The following is a 15,789-nucleotide window of genomic DNA, read 5'->3' on the forward strand; positions in this document are numbered from 1 at the left end:
CAACTAGATACATCATGGACAGTACACATTCTTCATCTGCTTGCTTTTTTTCTGAATTAATTGTTTGGCCCAAAGTCTTCAGGATATCTGTGACCCTCTTGGAAGGATTTTGCAATATTCTTGGCTTTGCATTAACAGTCATAATGTCATAGCCAACAGGAGCATCTAGAGGACTGTACCATCTATAGGGAATCATTTCCATTGTACTCTGTGATGGACATCAGCCCTAACAGTGGTAGATAATTTTTATGAGCATAAGTTTCCTTATTTTAGGCTTCAGTTGACACTGGGAGTCAGAAACTCATTGAACAAAATTGTTTCTTACTGCATCTATCAGAGAATTCTAAATAATTTTAACAAATGTATTGGGAGTTATCTTTTTTGGAAGAGAGCCTTTAAGATTTTATTTTTGATGTAAGAAATTGAGTTTTTTAAAATCAATAAACAAATGTTGTGGGATCTTTTATTCTTGCATTTTTCAGGCAATTTTGTGACTGTGAAGATGTGGTCTGTTGGAGTATCTGATCAGTAAAAACCTGCTTGTTTACTTTCTTGTGTTATCATTAAGTTTACCATATATACACACACATACAAATGTATGTGCGTATATGTATATGTATACGTATACATATATGTATATATATACACATATATGTTATTCCCGTAAAGATTATACTCTTGATAAACATGTAGATCATTTTTATAAAAGATATTATAGAGATAAGAAAAGATTTATATGGATCACTGGTTGGTATCTTCTTAATTGACTTTTTTTGGAGAGTGTAATAACCTTTCTGATTTTCCCCCAGTAATATATCTTTGAACATTTAAGATATGTAAATAATTCATCCTGAAGTATCTTCAAAACACTATAGTTTCAAAGACAGATTTGTTGTTCTCTATGTTTTCAGTTTGATCAACTTTGACTCTTTAAAGGCCATTTTTTCCTTTCTCACAATGGATACTGAAGTACTTAAGTACCTTGCTAGATCTGAGATCTCATTGAAGCATTATTTTCTCCAGCTATTGGTCCAGTAGTGAGACTTATAAGCCATCAATTTCAGATCATTTCACATGATTCTTGTCTATCTTCTACTATGGGTGTTCTCCTAGGGACTATCAATCAAATTGGGGACAGTCCTTTAGATCTCTTGACAATGTATTAGTGCAGCTGGGTGATAAAGTGGCTGAGAACCTTGGACCTGGCATCAGGAAGACTTGACTCCAAATCTAGCCTCAGATACTTAGTATTTGTGTAACTCTGAACAAGTCACTTACCATCTCTGTGCCTCAGTTTCATTATCTATAAAATGGGTAAAATAATAGCACCAATTTCTCAGGGCTATTTAAGGATAAAATGAGATATTTGTAAAGTGCTTTGCAAACCTTAAGGCACTATATAAGTGCTACTATTATTATCTATCATGCTGTTTTTTTTTTTTTTTCTTTCCTGTCATACATCTATTTCTGTAAGATGGTATTGGCCTAATCTGGTTTCACTATTATCCATAAGGAAAATAGTTTGTTTAAAAAAAAAAAAAGCATAACAAAAGAGACCCTCCCAATTTCATTTCATTATGTTCTCTTGCTGGTTTATTTTACCATTCACTTTTCTTTGTTGTTTAGTGAGTTGCTTTTTACAACAATTTGTCAGTATTCATCATAAGAATTTATAATCATTATTGAAATGTGTTTGTGACTGCCTTTATGTTGATTGATGACCAGTAATTTCTGGACGCTTAGGCATCCTTGGATTGTTAATTGTTTTATTATCATTAGATTACTTGAGGGCATGATTATAGTCTGTTGTGGCATATGAATGGAGCACTGGTTTTGGAGTCAACAGACCTGGAATAAAATCTTACCTCTTATTGCTTATGTGAACATGGACAAATTGCTTAAGTTAAATCTCTATAGTTTCAATCTTGTTATCTATAAAATGGGGATAATAATACTTGTGGTATGTACCTCACAGTTATTATGAAAAGAAGCCTTTGAGGCAAACTTAAAACTTAAAAGAAATGCTAATTGTTATTATTATGATTTCCTGCATCTCTTAATGTTTTAGCATCATTGATTTTTTAAATATAAATTAGTTTGGGGATCTTTTGTAATACTATCTTATATTTTTGTCACATTTTTAGCCTTAATTTATCCTTATATTTTAACTTGCTTTGACATAGGTAACTGATGAAAAAAGCAAACCCCAAACCTTTTATTAGTATTTGTTGTTTCCATTTTGTTAATATGTCATTGGTGATTTTTTTGAAATCCTTTTGCTCTTCATATTCAATAATTTCTGACTTTCTTGATGAAACAAATATTTGTGATGCATAAATTTAAGGTTTTTGGATTTTTTGAAAGTCTTTGACCTTTTTTATTTCTTAAGCTTGAACTGGATTTTCCAAAAATTTTCTATATTCTGCCCTGTTTTCCCCTCATTGAAACAACTGAATGTTATGTATTGATTTACTTTGGAGTACTTTATTAAGGTTAAGTTCTTTGTAGAATCTTTCTCCAGGTTCCCCTGTTTGTCTGCTACTCCCCTAGGGGAAGATTGGTAGTAAGACATAGACAAACATCATACAATGGGCAGAAATAGATGGTTCATAAATCTCACTGTTGGCGAAAGCACAGCAGTATGAGATCAGCTATCCTTTCCTTTTGGTGCTGAGTCCCTCCCTTCAGGGCTAGACCTCCTATCTGTCTCAGCTTCTTCCTACCTTCCCTGGCCTATTCACCCTTCACTGGTCTCAATCCCAGTTCCTGGGGTAGGGGAGATGGAGGAAGGAAGAACAGAACTGGCTCCAGCTAATCCCTTTTCCTTCAAGATGGTTAGAGCTCATTCACAGTTTAGTGCATTGTTCTAGCTGTCTCTTTAGTTCTTCTAATTTCCCTTCTTCAACACAGGAATAGGGGGCAGTGTTCTGTGTTGCCACAGAAAGGTAGTGTGAGGGCAGGTGCAGTGTGTTCTAGTAGAGTCTGAAACAGAAGCAGCGAGGGTCCAGACCTTGAGGCCGTGGATACTGTTGTGTGATTCTGCTAAAGTCTGGGGGCTGATTGGGAAGACAGCGAAATGATCATTTTAAGGATTTGTTTTCTTTGCCTTTTTCAGGTTGTTACTTCCTTAGGGTTTTTGATGTTTTTTTAGTCTATAGAGACATTTGCAATTGCTTTCTATTTGATCATAATTCATACTCTGAAGAGTTTTGAGAATTATTGAGGATCAAAGAATATGTCTGGGCTTCCATTTTTGATCGTGTGAGCTAGGGGCTTTAACTATCATTTCATAGCTAAAAGATACCTATCAGTGGAAACTGTTATTATCCACATATGCAGTTAGTGGCAGACCTCAGCTTCTTAGAATTCATTCTTTTGTACTTCTAAGCCATTGTTCTTTTAGCAATGCATTCTCAAGTTAAAACTTAGTGAAGAAAATCATAAGAAGGAGATTAAATAAATATGTTATGCTGGAATCAAATTCTTCACCTATTGTGCACAAAACTCCTAGATACCTGAGGTGAGAGCCAGATTAAAATGTAATTGGAAAATGCTTAAGAAAATTTTATACATATATATCTATATATGTGTGTGTGTGTGTGTGTATAATTTGACATAGGTAAGGTTAATTTGTGGTTTTCTCTCTTTAATCTGCTGTCCACAGTGATTCATTTCTCTTTGGATTTGACACCATTGTCTTATAGTTATTTTAAGTATCTTTGGTTTTGGGGTTGGTGATATAAAACAAGTATAAAATTTTTAGAAATATATAATGATTTAAATAAGTGATTTAATGCATTTCTTGGTGCTATGGAAATCAGTCAACAATATTTTATTGTTGAATGCCTTTATCATCCAGTTTGTAAAGAAAAAGGACAACAGTCCCAGTTCTCAGGAAATTTAGTCTATCCAGGGGAGAAAGTTTGCACATTTATGAGTATATGCAAAATGTATAAAAGGGTTTTTTTTGGAAGAAATAACCTAGAAATTAGGTGAATCAGAATAGATCACATCTAGGAAGTGGCACTGGAATTCGATTTGCAAACTAGGAATACTGAGAGAGAGAGAAGTGAAGTGGAAGAGCTTTCAAGGTATGAGAGGCAGCTGCTGTGAAGCTGTGATATTGGGAAAGGGAGTCCAGTGTATGAGCAACAGCCAGAAGACACTTGGGCTGCATCACAATGTTTGTGCAGGAGAGTAACAGGCAATAAAAAAAAGAAAGAGGTGGGAACCCACATTGTAGCTTTAATGACAAACTATGGTTTAAATAACAAATAAGTTTCTATTTCCTATAGCGAGGTAGGCTATCAGCTTGACAATTCTGGGAAGGTTGGATTGTATTTTCTGTAGTAATGTAGAAGAGAACTTTGATGTTCTAAAGTAGGCTGGTGTCTGGGTGAATGAGAGAAAGAAAAGAAGAAAGAAGTTAATACTGTAGTTAACTGTATCAAAGGTTGAAAAAATGTTATGAGGGATGAAGAATAAGAAAAAATCATTGGATTTGGCAGTTAAGAAATCATAGGATTTATTTAAGTTTTGTTAGGGGGTTAAAGCATTGTGATGTAGAAAATGTTAAATTATGGAGAGATGTAAGTTTTTTTGTGATATTAATAATACTTCCATAAATTATTTTCTATTAACTCTATTTTATTGAGTCTTATTAAAGTCTTCAATATCTGTCTAAGGATAACTCCTTTGGATATAATTGAATAGGACCGAGAAGGTACTGTTCATTTCCCTTATGAATTTGAAAGATCTTCATTATTCTTGAAATAGCTTTGAAAATCCATATGCCAAGGAGCACATATATGTAATGCTCATAGAATCTAAAGTGACTGAGAATATTTACTCTAAAATCATATATTGATTTTTCAATATCAACATGTAACAAGAATATTAGTTTTTGGTAGAAAAGAACTAAAATGTAAAGGAAATTTTCACTTTGAAGCAATTAATTTTGAAAACAATCATTAGTTCAAATAAAATTAAAAGGGAGAAAAACACAGTGGATTTATTTATGAAAATCCTAATCATGAGAATCAGAAATAACTTTGAGTGTAGTAAGCCAAGTTCTTAGCAGTTAATGATGTTGTGAGTTTTTAGTAGAATACAATCATTAGTTTGGTATTGGGGTCATCTTGTATATAGACTGAGTTTTTCTCATTTGTTATCTTGCCTGAAATATGCCCTTTTTTGGGGGGGCATAAATGCAGCCCGGTTTTTCTTAAATAGAAGAAAAACGAGTTTCAGCAGCAATCCTAACAATTGAATTTAGTTTTGACCTTTAATTTTTGGAAAGCTCTACCATATAACAGTTTTATAGGCTGTAATTGATTTGCAGTGACTGAATAAACATTAAAATAAGTACATTTATGCCTTAAAGTATAGTTAGTGAAACAACATCTGATATATAATTAAATTATTTTGTAGCTAATCCATTCAATTGCAAAACATCTTGTTTCGTTTCCTTTTTAATGTTATGTGCCCATTCCTCTTTTCCCATTCCTGCTGTTACCACCCTACCTACCTAATTCAGATCTTTAATCTTTGGGATAATTTTTTTTTTTTTACTACATTCCTCTCAGCATGTTACTGTTATTATTAAAACAGCTAACTTTCAGAGACCCACCCTTGCTTATAAAATACAGCTCAAACACCTAATCTTTGCATTTAAAGCAGTAGGAGATTGTAAAATAACAGATGTGAAAATAAGTAGGAAGAAATAAAGCCAGATAGATTGCTGTTTGAGGAGATAGTAATATGTTTGGCAGGAAAACTTTAAGGGAAAGATTTTTGAAAAAAATGAAAACCTAAAAGTGGACACTTGTTAGGTAGTTTTGATGTTAGAGCTATGTTTTCTATGTAGTTTGACTAAGGTATTTTTCTGAATTAGATCAAGGGAAGGTGGAGTACTCTCACACAACTATAGATACACCAAATGTATTTGTACATTTACTCCAACTAAAAAATAATTGGAGGCAGGAAGAGGTGGGGATTAGATGAGGGAGAAATTGTAAACAAAACAATTTCAGCTTTGGATGGGGAAAAGAAGAGGCAGATTAAATGAAAGAATAAAAGCCTGTGATGACACCTGGCAAGTGTCACAGAAGGATAGTATTGTGAAAACATCACATTTATTTATAGATATCAAGTGTTAGTCATATTTCCTCTTTAAAAAAAATTTGAACTTAAATACAAAATAAGAAAAGGAAAAAAAAAAACATTGTCTTGTGAACAGAATCTATTATGCTTTAAATGAACTTAGAAGATAAGGGGAGAAGTCATCATTTTTATTATGCATAAAACACATATTTTACTGACCATGATGAAATAAACAGTATATTCAATAAAGGGTCTTTGAAGTTCTGGCACATAGTCCCTTTGTTTTTCTCTTTTGAAATCTGTTGTTTCTAAGATATTGTTTTACTGTCAGTTTCTCCGATTAAATTTTTTTGTTATTTTTCTTAAGATTTGTTGCTTTTCCTTGTCAGTGAGTAAAGAGAATTGAAGAGAGAATGAAAACTTAATTGGAAACTAAAATTTATGCTAGAGAAATGGTGGGTCAAAGAACAAATTTTAGAAGCAATGAAAGTTTATCAGAGAAATTGAAGACAATAAATTGACATACCAAAACTTATGGGATTCAGTTAAAGCAGCACTTAGTGGAAAATTAATATCTATAGTTTTTACAGAAGAGTTGAAAAACACACCCACAAATTAGGATGCAACAAAAAAACTTGAAAAAGCAACAAATTTAAACTTTTGACTAAAAATTAAAGTATACATTCTTAAACCCAAAAAAGAAGTTAACAAAATTGAAAGCAATCATCACCTCTTCCTGCAGCTAAACATATAAAATTAGAGTATGTAAAACTTCAAAAACAAAATGAATATCAAAATAAGTAGCTAGTCTAACTGAATTCATAGGAGCTGTTGAAAGTGTGAGGATAGACTGATAGGAGGAGAAGAAAAGAGGGCCTGGGACAAAACCTTGGGGAAATATAGTTATAGCGTGTGATATAATTGATGAGTTCACAAAAGAGACTGAGAAGAGCTTAGACAAGGAGGAAGCAAAATATGAACAGTGTTCCACTTACTATTGAGGAATGGTTCCTTAGAAACATCCTCAAAGAAGTTTGATAACAAAGATATTTTTCTTTAACTAACACTTCCTCTTCTTATCCTAACTACATTATTTTTATACAACAACTTTTACATTTCATGTGATCAAAACTATTTTATGGATCATTTCTGTCTCAGCAAATATGTACTTTTTAGCTTCTAAATTTCTTTTGCTTGTAGTAGTGTCTTAACTATTACATTGGCTGGAAGATCTGGGTTGGTGATGTGCTTTGTTTTTTGGAGTCAGCATTAAGTCTAAGAGGACATTAGGGAAAACAAAGATTTCAGAATGATCTAAGAACTTCTAATCTCTCAATTTATCAAACAAGAAAATTGATTAGATTTTTAGAACTATGTGTAACTCTCAATCCTCTGATTCCATAATTGTATCATCTAATCGAAAAGTGATACCACTAGTTAATTCTACCATTACTACTCCCATCCCCAAACACCCTGTAGTGTTAAGTGATTTGCGTGAAGGCCAGAACTGAGAGACATGGATGTAGAAATTTATCCCCTTGCAGATAGTAGCATTATCAAAATATATTGGGTTTATCTAGAGGAGATTAGTTCCAGGTTTTTGTTTTCTTATTTTATTGTTATTTTCCCTTTATTCCTTACTCTTTAATTTCAGTGTGTTCTTAATATGTGCTTCCTTTAAAATTCAGATATATCCTTTCTGTATAGATGAAACCAATGTCAAAAATAGAAAAAGTGTTATTTGTTGTCAAACTCGTATTGATGAATTCAGAATATTTTGTAGAAATAACCTTAAATTGCTTACAAATTTTCAGTCATATTTGAACATATTTCCACCCCCTTCTGCTCTTTTCTCAGTCCTCTATCTACTCTGTTTTGGATCTGTGTACAATAATTTATATTTCTACTATGCTGTGATTGATTTTGCTTACGTTTAAGAGTAAGATATTTTACTCTTAACTTTTCAGGACTGTGTTAAAAGCTACTGTCCTAGAATAGCAGGGTACTAGTGAATACACTACACTTGGCAACAGTATACCTGGATTTGATACTTACTAGCTCTGTAAATTCAACCAAGTCTGTAAAATACAGAATAGTGATAATTTCTTTACTTGACTTAAGGAGTTAAGAGACTCAAATTGAGTTAATGTATGTAAAACCACTTAATCCATAAAGTTTAACATAAATATGAATTTTCCTCCTTATGTTTTCCAGGGTTTCAGTTGCCCCATCCAGTTTGGTGTCAGTTGCATTCCATTTATTCAAAATTATTTACTAATACAGATCACAAAAATACTTTGCAAATATCACTAAATTTAGCATGCTCACAAACAACAGCATGATTTTGAGTAGTAATTTTAAAGTTTTGCAAAATCTTGGGGTTCCATTGAATTTCTGGGTTTTTGAAAGAAGTATAATCACAGTATATGCAATAAGTTATATCTCTTCCACCAATTCCACCAAAGCAATAATAATGATAGAGAGTATTTATATAGTATTTTTAAGGTTTGGAGAGTCTTTTATATCAGTTAAGGCATTTGATCCTCATAAACTTGTGAGGTAGATATTATTATTGTTCCAGTTTATAGGTAAGGATACTGAGGCTGAGAGAGATGAAATGATTTGCCTCTGAGTCTCATGATTAATAATTAGTTGAAACAGGATGTATAATTTATTTTAGCAAAGGTGTAAAAATACTCCATTCCCACCAAGTTAGAAAGCCATTGTTGCTAACACACCCATGCACAGACTTTTTATTTATTTTGATTTTTTTGGTCCTGACCTGTCATGTCTTAGTGGAGAAAACTCATTGAGGAGACTCCCTTTATCGTCAATAAAGATGATTAAATCTTAGGTGCCTGGGAACATGACGGGTCATATCATGTGAATGTTCTAGGATGTGGCCAAGGTAAGGAGCCTTAACAGTTTTTAGACTTCAACATTGGCTCTTTTTTCTAGTAGTCCACTTAGCTATGAGAGCTTTCTGATTTGTTGGCAAATTTGTCACATGGAGTAACAACAGAAATATTCAATAATTCATAATTTCACTTTAGCGGTTTTATTAATTTTTACTAATGTGCTTGTGTAAAGAAGTCCATTGGAGCCTTATTTATCAGTTCTGCTTTTAATGTTCCATTCTTATTGTTAAAAGTATTAGTATTGATATTAAAGGTAAAGTATTTGTAAAGTACATTAGTATGGTTTGTGCTTCACAAAACTTTATTAGTTATTATCTGAATCTTGTTCCTTTTAAGATGATTTTGGCTTTGTTGTGCATAGCTTTAGAATTTCTAAGGTCAAACTCTATTACTTCTCAGAATTTAGGAAATAGGAAGGAAATGAATGAGGGAGAAAGAGAAAGAGATCATGCATTGTAGTGGAAAAACAATGGATTCAAGAGACAGAAAGTTGGCTAAGTAAATTTTAAGTAGCACAGCACTGCACTAAAGAAATATAGAAATTTGAGGTAATCTTTGACCTAAGGAATCTATGTTCTCATTTTGGGAGATAGCACATAAAAGAGGGCAGGAGAAGTCTGGTCTTAGTTCAGTGTTCGTGCTGATTGGGATCTTAGGAAAATCATAAATTAATGGGATCAGTGTGACATGCTGTGAGAAATGGATATATGGGGTAAGAAAATAAGGAACTGGTAAGCCCAAATGATTGAAAGGATAGTGATGTGAGAAATTAGGAAGAGGGATAAGTTTTAAGGGAAAGATAATGAATTATCCTCTGATAAAATGATAATGATAACATTCTTAAACCTTTCAAGGTTTTTATAACTATCAAATAGTAAAACACACTAGGATATTTTTTAAAAAGATTGTCTATAATGTGACAATATTAATAAAATAAATATTTGAAGTAATATTTTAAATCAGAAATGTTCAAAATGAAATTTCTTTACCACAAAATGTTACTTTTAAATTTATCTTGTATCTTAACCTCAATTAAACTTCCATTACAATTCTAATATGTTATCTCATTGTAGAGGAGTGGTTACTCTGAATTCTCTAAGGCTTGTATTTGAGTACAGGCTTATTTTGACAGATTGTCTTGTTATCTGAGAAGTCTGGTTGCCAGGTAATATTCTTCTGTCACAGTGGCTCCTGAAAGTTATCTTAGAAGATGTACATAGTTTCAGTTTTCACCTCCCTGCAGATAACTCCCAGATTTACTTAGCCAGCCCTAATCTCTCTCCCGAGAGCCTTAGATTTCCAAATACCTTTTAGATATCTTAAATTCCATGTCCCAGACATATCTTAAATTCAACATGCCTAAAAGTGAACTCATTTTCCCCTTAAAACCATCCTCTTTCCTAATTTCCCTATCATTATTCTCCCAATCATCTAGTCTTACCAGCTCCTTACTTTCTTACCCCATTTCTCACAGACATCCCCTTCTCTCTTCTGCATGGCCTCCATCCTCTTCATCACTTCATATCTTCACTTTTCCCACGGCCTGCTCACTGCTCTCCTTGCCTCCATTCTCCCCTCGTGTTCATTGTCTTCTCAGCTGTGAAACAACTTCCTAAACCCAGGGCTACTATATTAAGTTGTTCAGTGGTAGTTATATATAAAGTTTTATGGTACTTGTTATAAGTACCTGAGTACGTCTTTATCTCAGTCCTTTTAAAATATTTGCAAGTAGAATAATTATTCTTGTTTCTACTGATACTTAGGCAGTTTTCCTGGCCATCTTATTTACCTTTAGTTGATTATATCAACCTTAAAGAGCTTTATAAATGTAAACTCTTTCTCTTGCTATCCAACTTTAATCTGCATTCTGAATTAGTCATTGCTTATTTATAATGATATTAATTTTCTTTGTCAGAATGCCTTTTTCTATTTTACTATAGAATGCCTATTTTCTCATTAAAATGGCAGTGTATTTTAATCCCAGCCAACACTGGGATCAGTGTGACATGCTGTGAGAAATGGATATATGGAGTAAGAAAGTAAGGAGCTGGTAAGCCCAGATGATTGGAAGGATGGTGATATGGGAAATTAGGAAGAGGGATGAGTTTTAAGGGAAAGATAATGAATTCACTTTTAGACATGTTGAATTTAAGATAGGTCTGCCTCTCGGGAGAGAGGTTAGGGCTGGATAGGTAAATCTGGGAGTTATCTGCAGGGAAGTGAAAATTGAAACCATGGGAATTATCGTGATGCCAAAGTGAAATAGTATAGAGGAAAAAAAGAAGAGGGCCTAGGGCAGAGCCTTCAAGGATACCTGAAATTAATACACATGATATGGAAGAAGATCTCCTAAAGAAGACAGAGAAGGAGCCAAACTTGGATTTTAAAAAGTTCTATAGTATTGTCTCCATCATCTGAATTTTGGTTTCATGTTACCTTTTGCCTACTATAAGTCCCTGCACACAGGACTCTTGAACATAGGGTTTTTGTGGTGCGAGTTGTGCCAATTTTGTACTGATAGTAAGTTGTTTTTCAGTAGGAGCAAATGTTATGAAAAGAGCAATATTATGAAAATGTAGAGAAGAGAATATTAATCAAGGAGCAGAGATAATGGATAGTTTCAAAGGCTGCAGGAAGACTAAGAAGGATGAGGACTTTTAGTGACTAGTGTAAGTTGAATGATGAGGTCTGAAAGCTCGATTGCAGAGAGAAAAAAATATAAAGAAAGGAAGTATGGACTCCTTGTAGATGGTCTTCTCAAAGTGTTTAGCCTTAAAATGGTAGGGAGATAAAGGATGATAATTTGCAGAGATAGACAGATGAAGTGGGCTTGGGCTGTGGAGAAATGGGCATTTTTGTAGGAAGTTTTCAGTAGATAGGAAGCAGATGGAAGATGAGAGAGAGAAGGGGAATATGATTGAGGTGGCAACTACTTGAAAAGGTGCAATAGATTGTAATCCCTTGTGCTTATAGAGAAATTCATTTTTGCAAGGAGAAAGGTTACCTCTGAGAAAAGGGTGAAGGAGGAGATAGTGGCAAAAGGCATATGAGTGATTTGAGAAGAGGAACAGGGGAAAAGAGGAGAGCTCTCTGTGAATTGCCTCACTTTAAGTGAAAAAGGAGGCAGCGTTCTTAGCTGAGAGGTTTGAGAAAAGGGAAGCTCTAGAAAGTTTGAGAATGAAAAGGTTTAGAAGAGCCATTGTGTTTAATAGGAAAGTGAATCCATTGGGGAGATGTGAAGGGATAGTTTGATTCTAAGTTTTTTTCTTTTTAAATGATCAGGAGTAAATTTGTGGATTTGTTAAAAGACCAACTAAATGTAGTGGTTTTTTAAATGTTGGTTTGCTTGCTACATTGGGTATTTTATTGTAAGTATAAACGGTAACCTCTTGATCGTTTTTCAAGATCATGGTTACCGATCATGACAACTCTGTATTTCTCTTCTTCCCTCTTCGGTAGCTTTATGGATGACTAATGAAAAAAAACAAGTTTTTATCCTGTAGAACTTACTCACATGAACCTTCCTTTTGGATGTGACATTTCAACTCTATAACCCCAACTTTTTTAAAAAAAAATTCAAAATGAATTATTCATGGATAATTTTTCAACATTGAGCCTTGCAAAACCTTGTATTTCAATTTCCCTCCTCAACCCCCCCCCCCCAAGATGGTAAGTAATCCAAAATATGTTAAACATGTTAAAACTATATGTTAAATCCAATATATGGATTTATTTTTATTTATTTGTACAATTATCTTGCGGCACAAGAAAAATCAGATCAAAAAGGGAAAAAATTGAGAAAGAAAACAAAATGTAAGGAAACAACAAAAAAGAGTGAAAATGCTATGTTGTGATTCACACTCAGTTCCTCTAGTCCTCTCTCTGGGTATATGGCTCTCTTCATCACAAGATCATTGGAACTGACCTCAATCGATCATCATATCATCTTGCTGTTGCCAGATCTCCTAGTTCTCCTCATTTCACTCAGCATCAGTTCATATAAGTCTCTCCACATCCCTCTGAACTCATCCTGCTGATAGTTTCTTTTAAGAACAATAATATTCCATAACATTCATATATCATAACATTCAGCCGTTCTCCAGCTGATGGGAACCCACTCAATTTCTTGCCACTACAAAAAGCACTGCTACAAACATATTTGCACATGTGGGTCCCTTTCCTTCCTCTAAGATCTCTTTGGAATATAAACCTAGTAGAAACACTGCTGGATCAAAGGGTATACAAAGTTGATAGCCCTTTGAGCATAGTTCCAAATTGCTCTCATGAAATGGTTGGATCAGTTCACAACTCCACTAACAATGAATTAGTGTCCCAATTTTCCCACATCCCCTCCAGCACTCGTCATTATCTTTTCCTATCATCTTAGCCAATCTGACAGGTGTGTTAGTGGTATCTCAGAGTTGTCTTAATTTGCATTTTTCTGATCAGTAGTGATTTATAGCACCTTTTCATATGACTAGAAATGTAAAACCAACTTTTAAAACAAAAAGTAGTTTCTCTTTTCATCTCCTTACCTGAATCAAGATTCAATATTGTCATTATATGGTTTCCTTTTTTTTTTTAAATCGTTCTTGTGATGTATACTGTTGTATTTAACGTTTATGTTGCTTTCCTTGTTCTGCTTAGTTCACTCTTTATCAATTCATTCATTCCAAGTTTATCTTTATTTCTCATTGTTTTTTTTTTCTTTTCAATTTTTAATGGTAAAAGCTATTTCATTAATGTTCTTTTTTTAAAATCCATTTCCAATTCATGATCATTCATATTTCTTCTCAAATGTTAGTTTTTTTTTAAACTTCTTGAAGACTTAGCTAAAAAATCTTGAAGAAACTAGATAAAATTGTGATTCTTTAAATCTTTTGCCCCCTATATATTACTGTTGAATGATCCCATGAACTTGTTTAAAATAGCTAAGACTTTCTTTTGGGGAGAGGATATTTAGTCTTCTGATTTTAAGCAAAAGACCACTTTTCTAGTTGCAGACCTTCTATTAGTTCTAGTTTTCCCTTTTCTCTCTCTTATTAGAAAAAGTAGCAGGTTGTAGGAAAGTAGTAGTTGTTTAGTTCTTACTATTTATAGCTGCTTTGCACAGTTTCTGGTTTACAGGAGACAGCAGACATTTAATATTTTCTCAACCAAATCTTTTTATATGTTATTTTTGTGATATCTTATTTTTTCAGATGTGTTTCTGAAAGTCATATTTTTGTTTAACTGGATTGCAGAAAATTTATTTGATCTACTATCATTTATGGCTTCATTGATGACCATTTTGCCTGAAGAGATTATTAAATGTTCTTTTAGATGAATATTAAATGTGGATATTGAAGAGAAGGAAAAAAGATATTAGTATATGCTGAAATGATGTACTTAGATAGAAAAAGACAAACTTGAATTTAATATTGGAATGTTTTATGAAGTAGCAACTTAACATTCATTTAAATGGAATTGGATGAAATTCTGTCATTTTAAAGAACATGTACTGCTATACATAGCATTCTTTGTTGGAATTGTTAACCTGATTTGAGATTAAAACATTTTTTTCCTTCAAACTGTTAATTGTAATCTATTTTTTTGTGGCTGATTGGTAATTGTCCTCTTTTATTTCTTTTCAGATCCTTGCATTTCATTGAGTCCACCATGTTTTACTGAAGAAGACAGATTTAGTCTAGAAGCTCTTCGAACAATACATAAACAAATGGATGATGACAAAGATGGTGGCATTGAAGTGGAGGAAAGTGATGAAGTAGGTGCAAGAAGGCTTTCCTTCATGTTCTCTTAAGACTTAAAAGAACAATAGCTTTGTAGAACTTTGATCTTGGGGTTATTCCTTCTATGTCCTGATATTTAATTCTAAATTGTTAATCGACTATTCCTGTCTTTCCAGGGACCATCATCCCGTACTTTTCTCATTTTCCCTTTTTGCATCTTTATTTTTTTAGTCTGCTTCATTCTTTTCCTTTCCACAAAATTTTTGCTTTGTCTTTTCACATATTTGTGGTTTTCAATTCTGAAAGGAAAAGCCTTTGGTTTTCCTTTTATCTTTTTTTCCCCATATCTCCTTGTGAAGCCAAAGTCTTAACCTCTGAGTCTCTCTTCTTCCTCTTCACTTTCAGAGACTTTACTTACTTTCAGAACTTGGGTTTTAAAAAGCTCTATACTATTGTCTCCATCACATGAGTTTTGGTTTCATATTACCTTTTGCCTACTATAAGTCCCTGCACACAGGACTCTTGAATGTAAGGTTTCTGTGGTAGGAGCTGAGCGAAATTTGTACCAATGGTGGGTGAGCTGCCCTAGGTTGCTTTTGAGTAGGAGCAAATGCTGAAGGCCAGTTGTGTTTGCCTCTTTTTGCATGTTCCTTTATCACTTTGTTCTTGCCTCCTTCCCTCTCCACATTGCTCCAACAGCATGCAGCCGAGCTGTTTCTTTTTCTTTTTTTTAAGAAGGGGATGGGGAGCCTGTTTGTTTTAGTCACTTGGGTACAAAAAGGCCTAGCACCAGGGGAAAAGTTGTCAAAAGTTTAAGCCAAAACTCCACTGGAGTATAGGGAGAGTTTTTTTTCTCTTTGAACTTGACAAAGTCCCTGGATAGCTGTGGTGATTACAAGTAAAAGAGTAGCCCTGGGAAATCCTTTTAACTCTAGAAGCTTGTTCTTTCAATTCAGCTGCAGGAGGGGAGAGATGAGAAGTTACAGAAACAAGGTTGGAGAAATATCCTTGGATTAGTTTTGCCAGGTGTTCCAGTACTG

General features: G+C 33.6%; 1 protein-coding gene across 3 annotated transcripts in view; it reads left to right on the forward strand.

Moving 5' to 3' along the window:
- STIM2 (stromal interaction molecule 2) overlaps positions 1-15,789 on the forward strand; it is a 127,943-nt gene that overhangs the window by 37,011 nt on the left and 75,143 nt on the right. For all 3 annotated transcript variants that reach the window (XM_051966145.1, XM_051966143.1, XM_051966144.1), the window contains exon 2: positions 14,654-14,784. In XM_051966145.1, coding sequence (XP_051822105.1) covers positions 14,654-14,784 — 131 coding nt within the window. The remainder of the gene's footprint in view (positions 1-14,653; positions 14,785-15,789) is intronic.

Source organism: Antechinus flavipes, chromosome 6, assembly GCF_016432865.1.
Source record: "Antechinus flavipes isolate AdamAnt ecotype Samford, QLD, Australia chromosome 6, AdamAnt_v2, whole genome shotgun sequence".
In the NCBI taxonomy this organism is placed as follows: domain Eukaryota; kingdom Metazoa; phylum Chordata; class Mammalia; order Dasyuromorphia; family Dasyuridae; genus Antechinus; species Antechinus flavipes.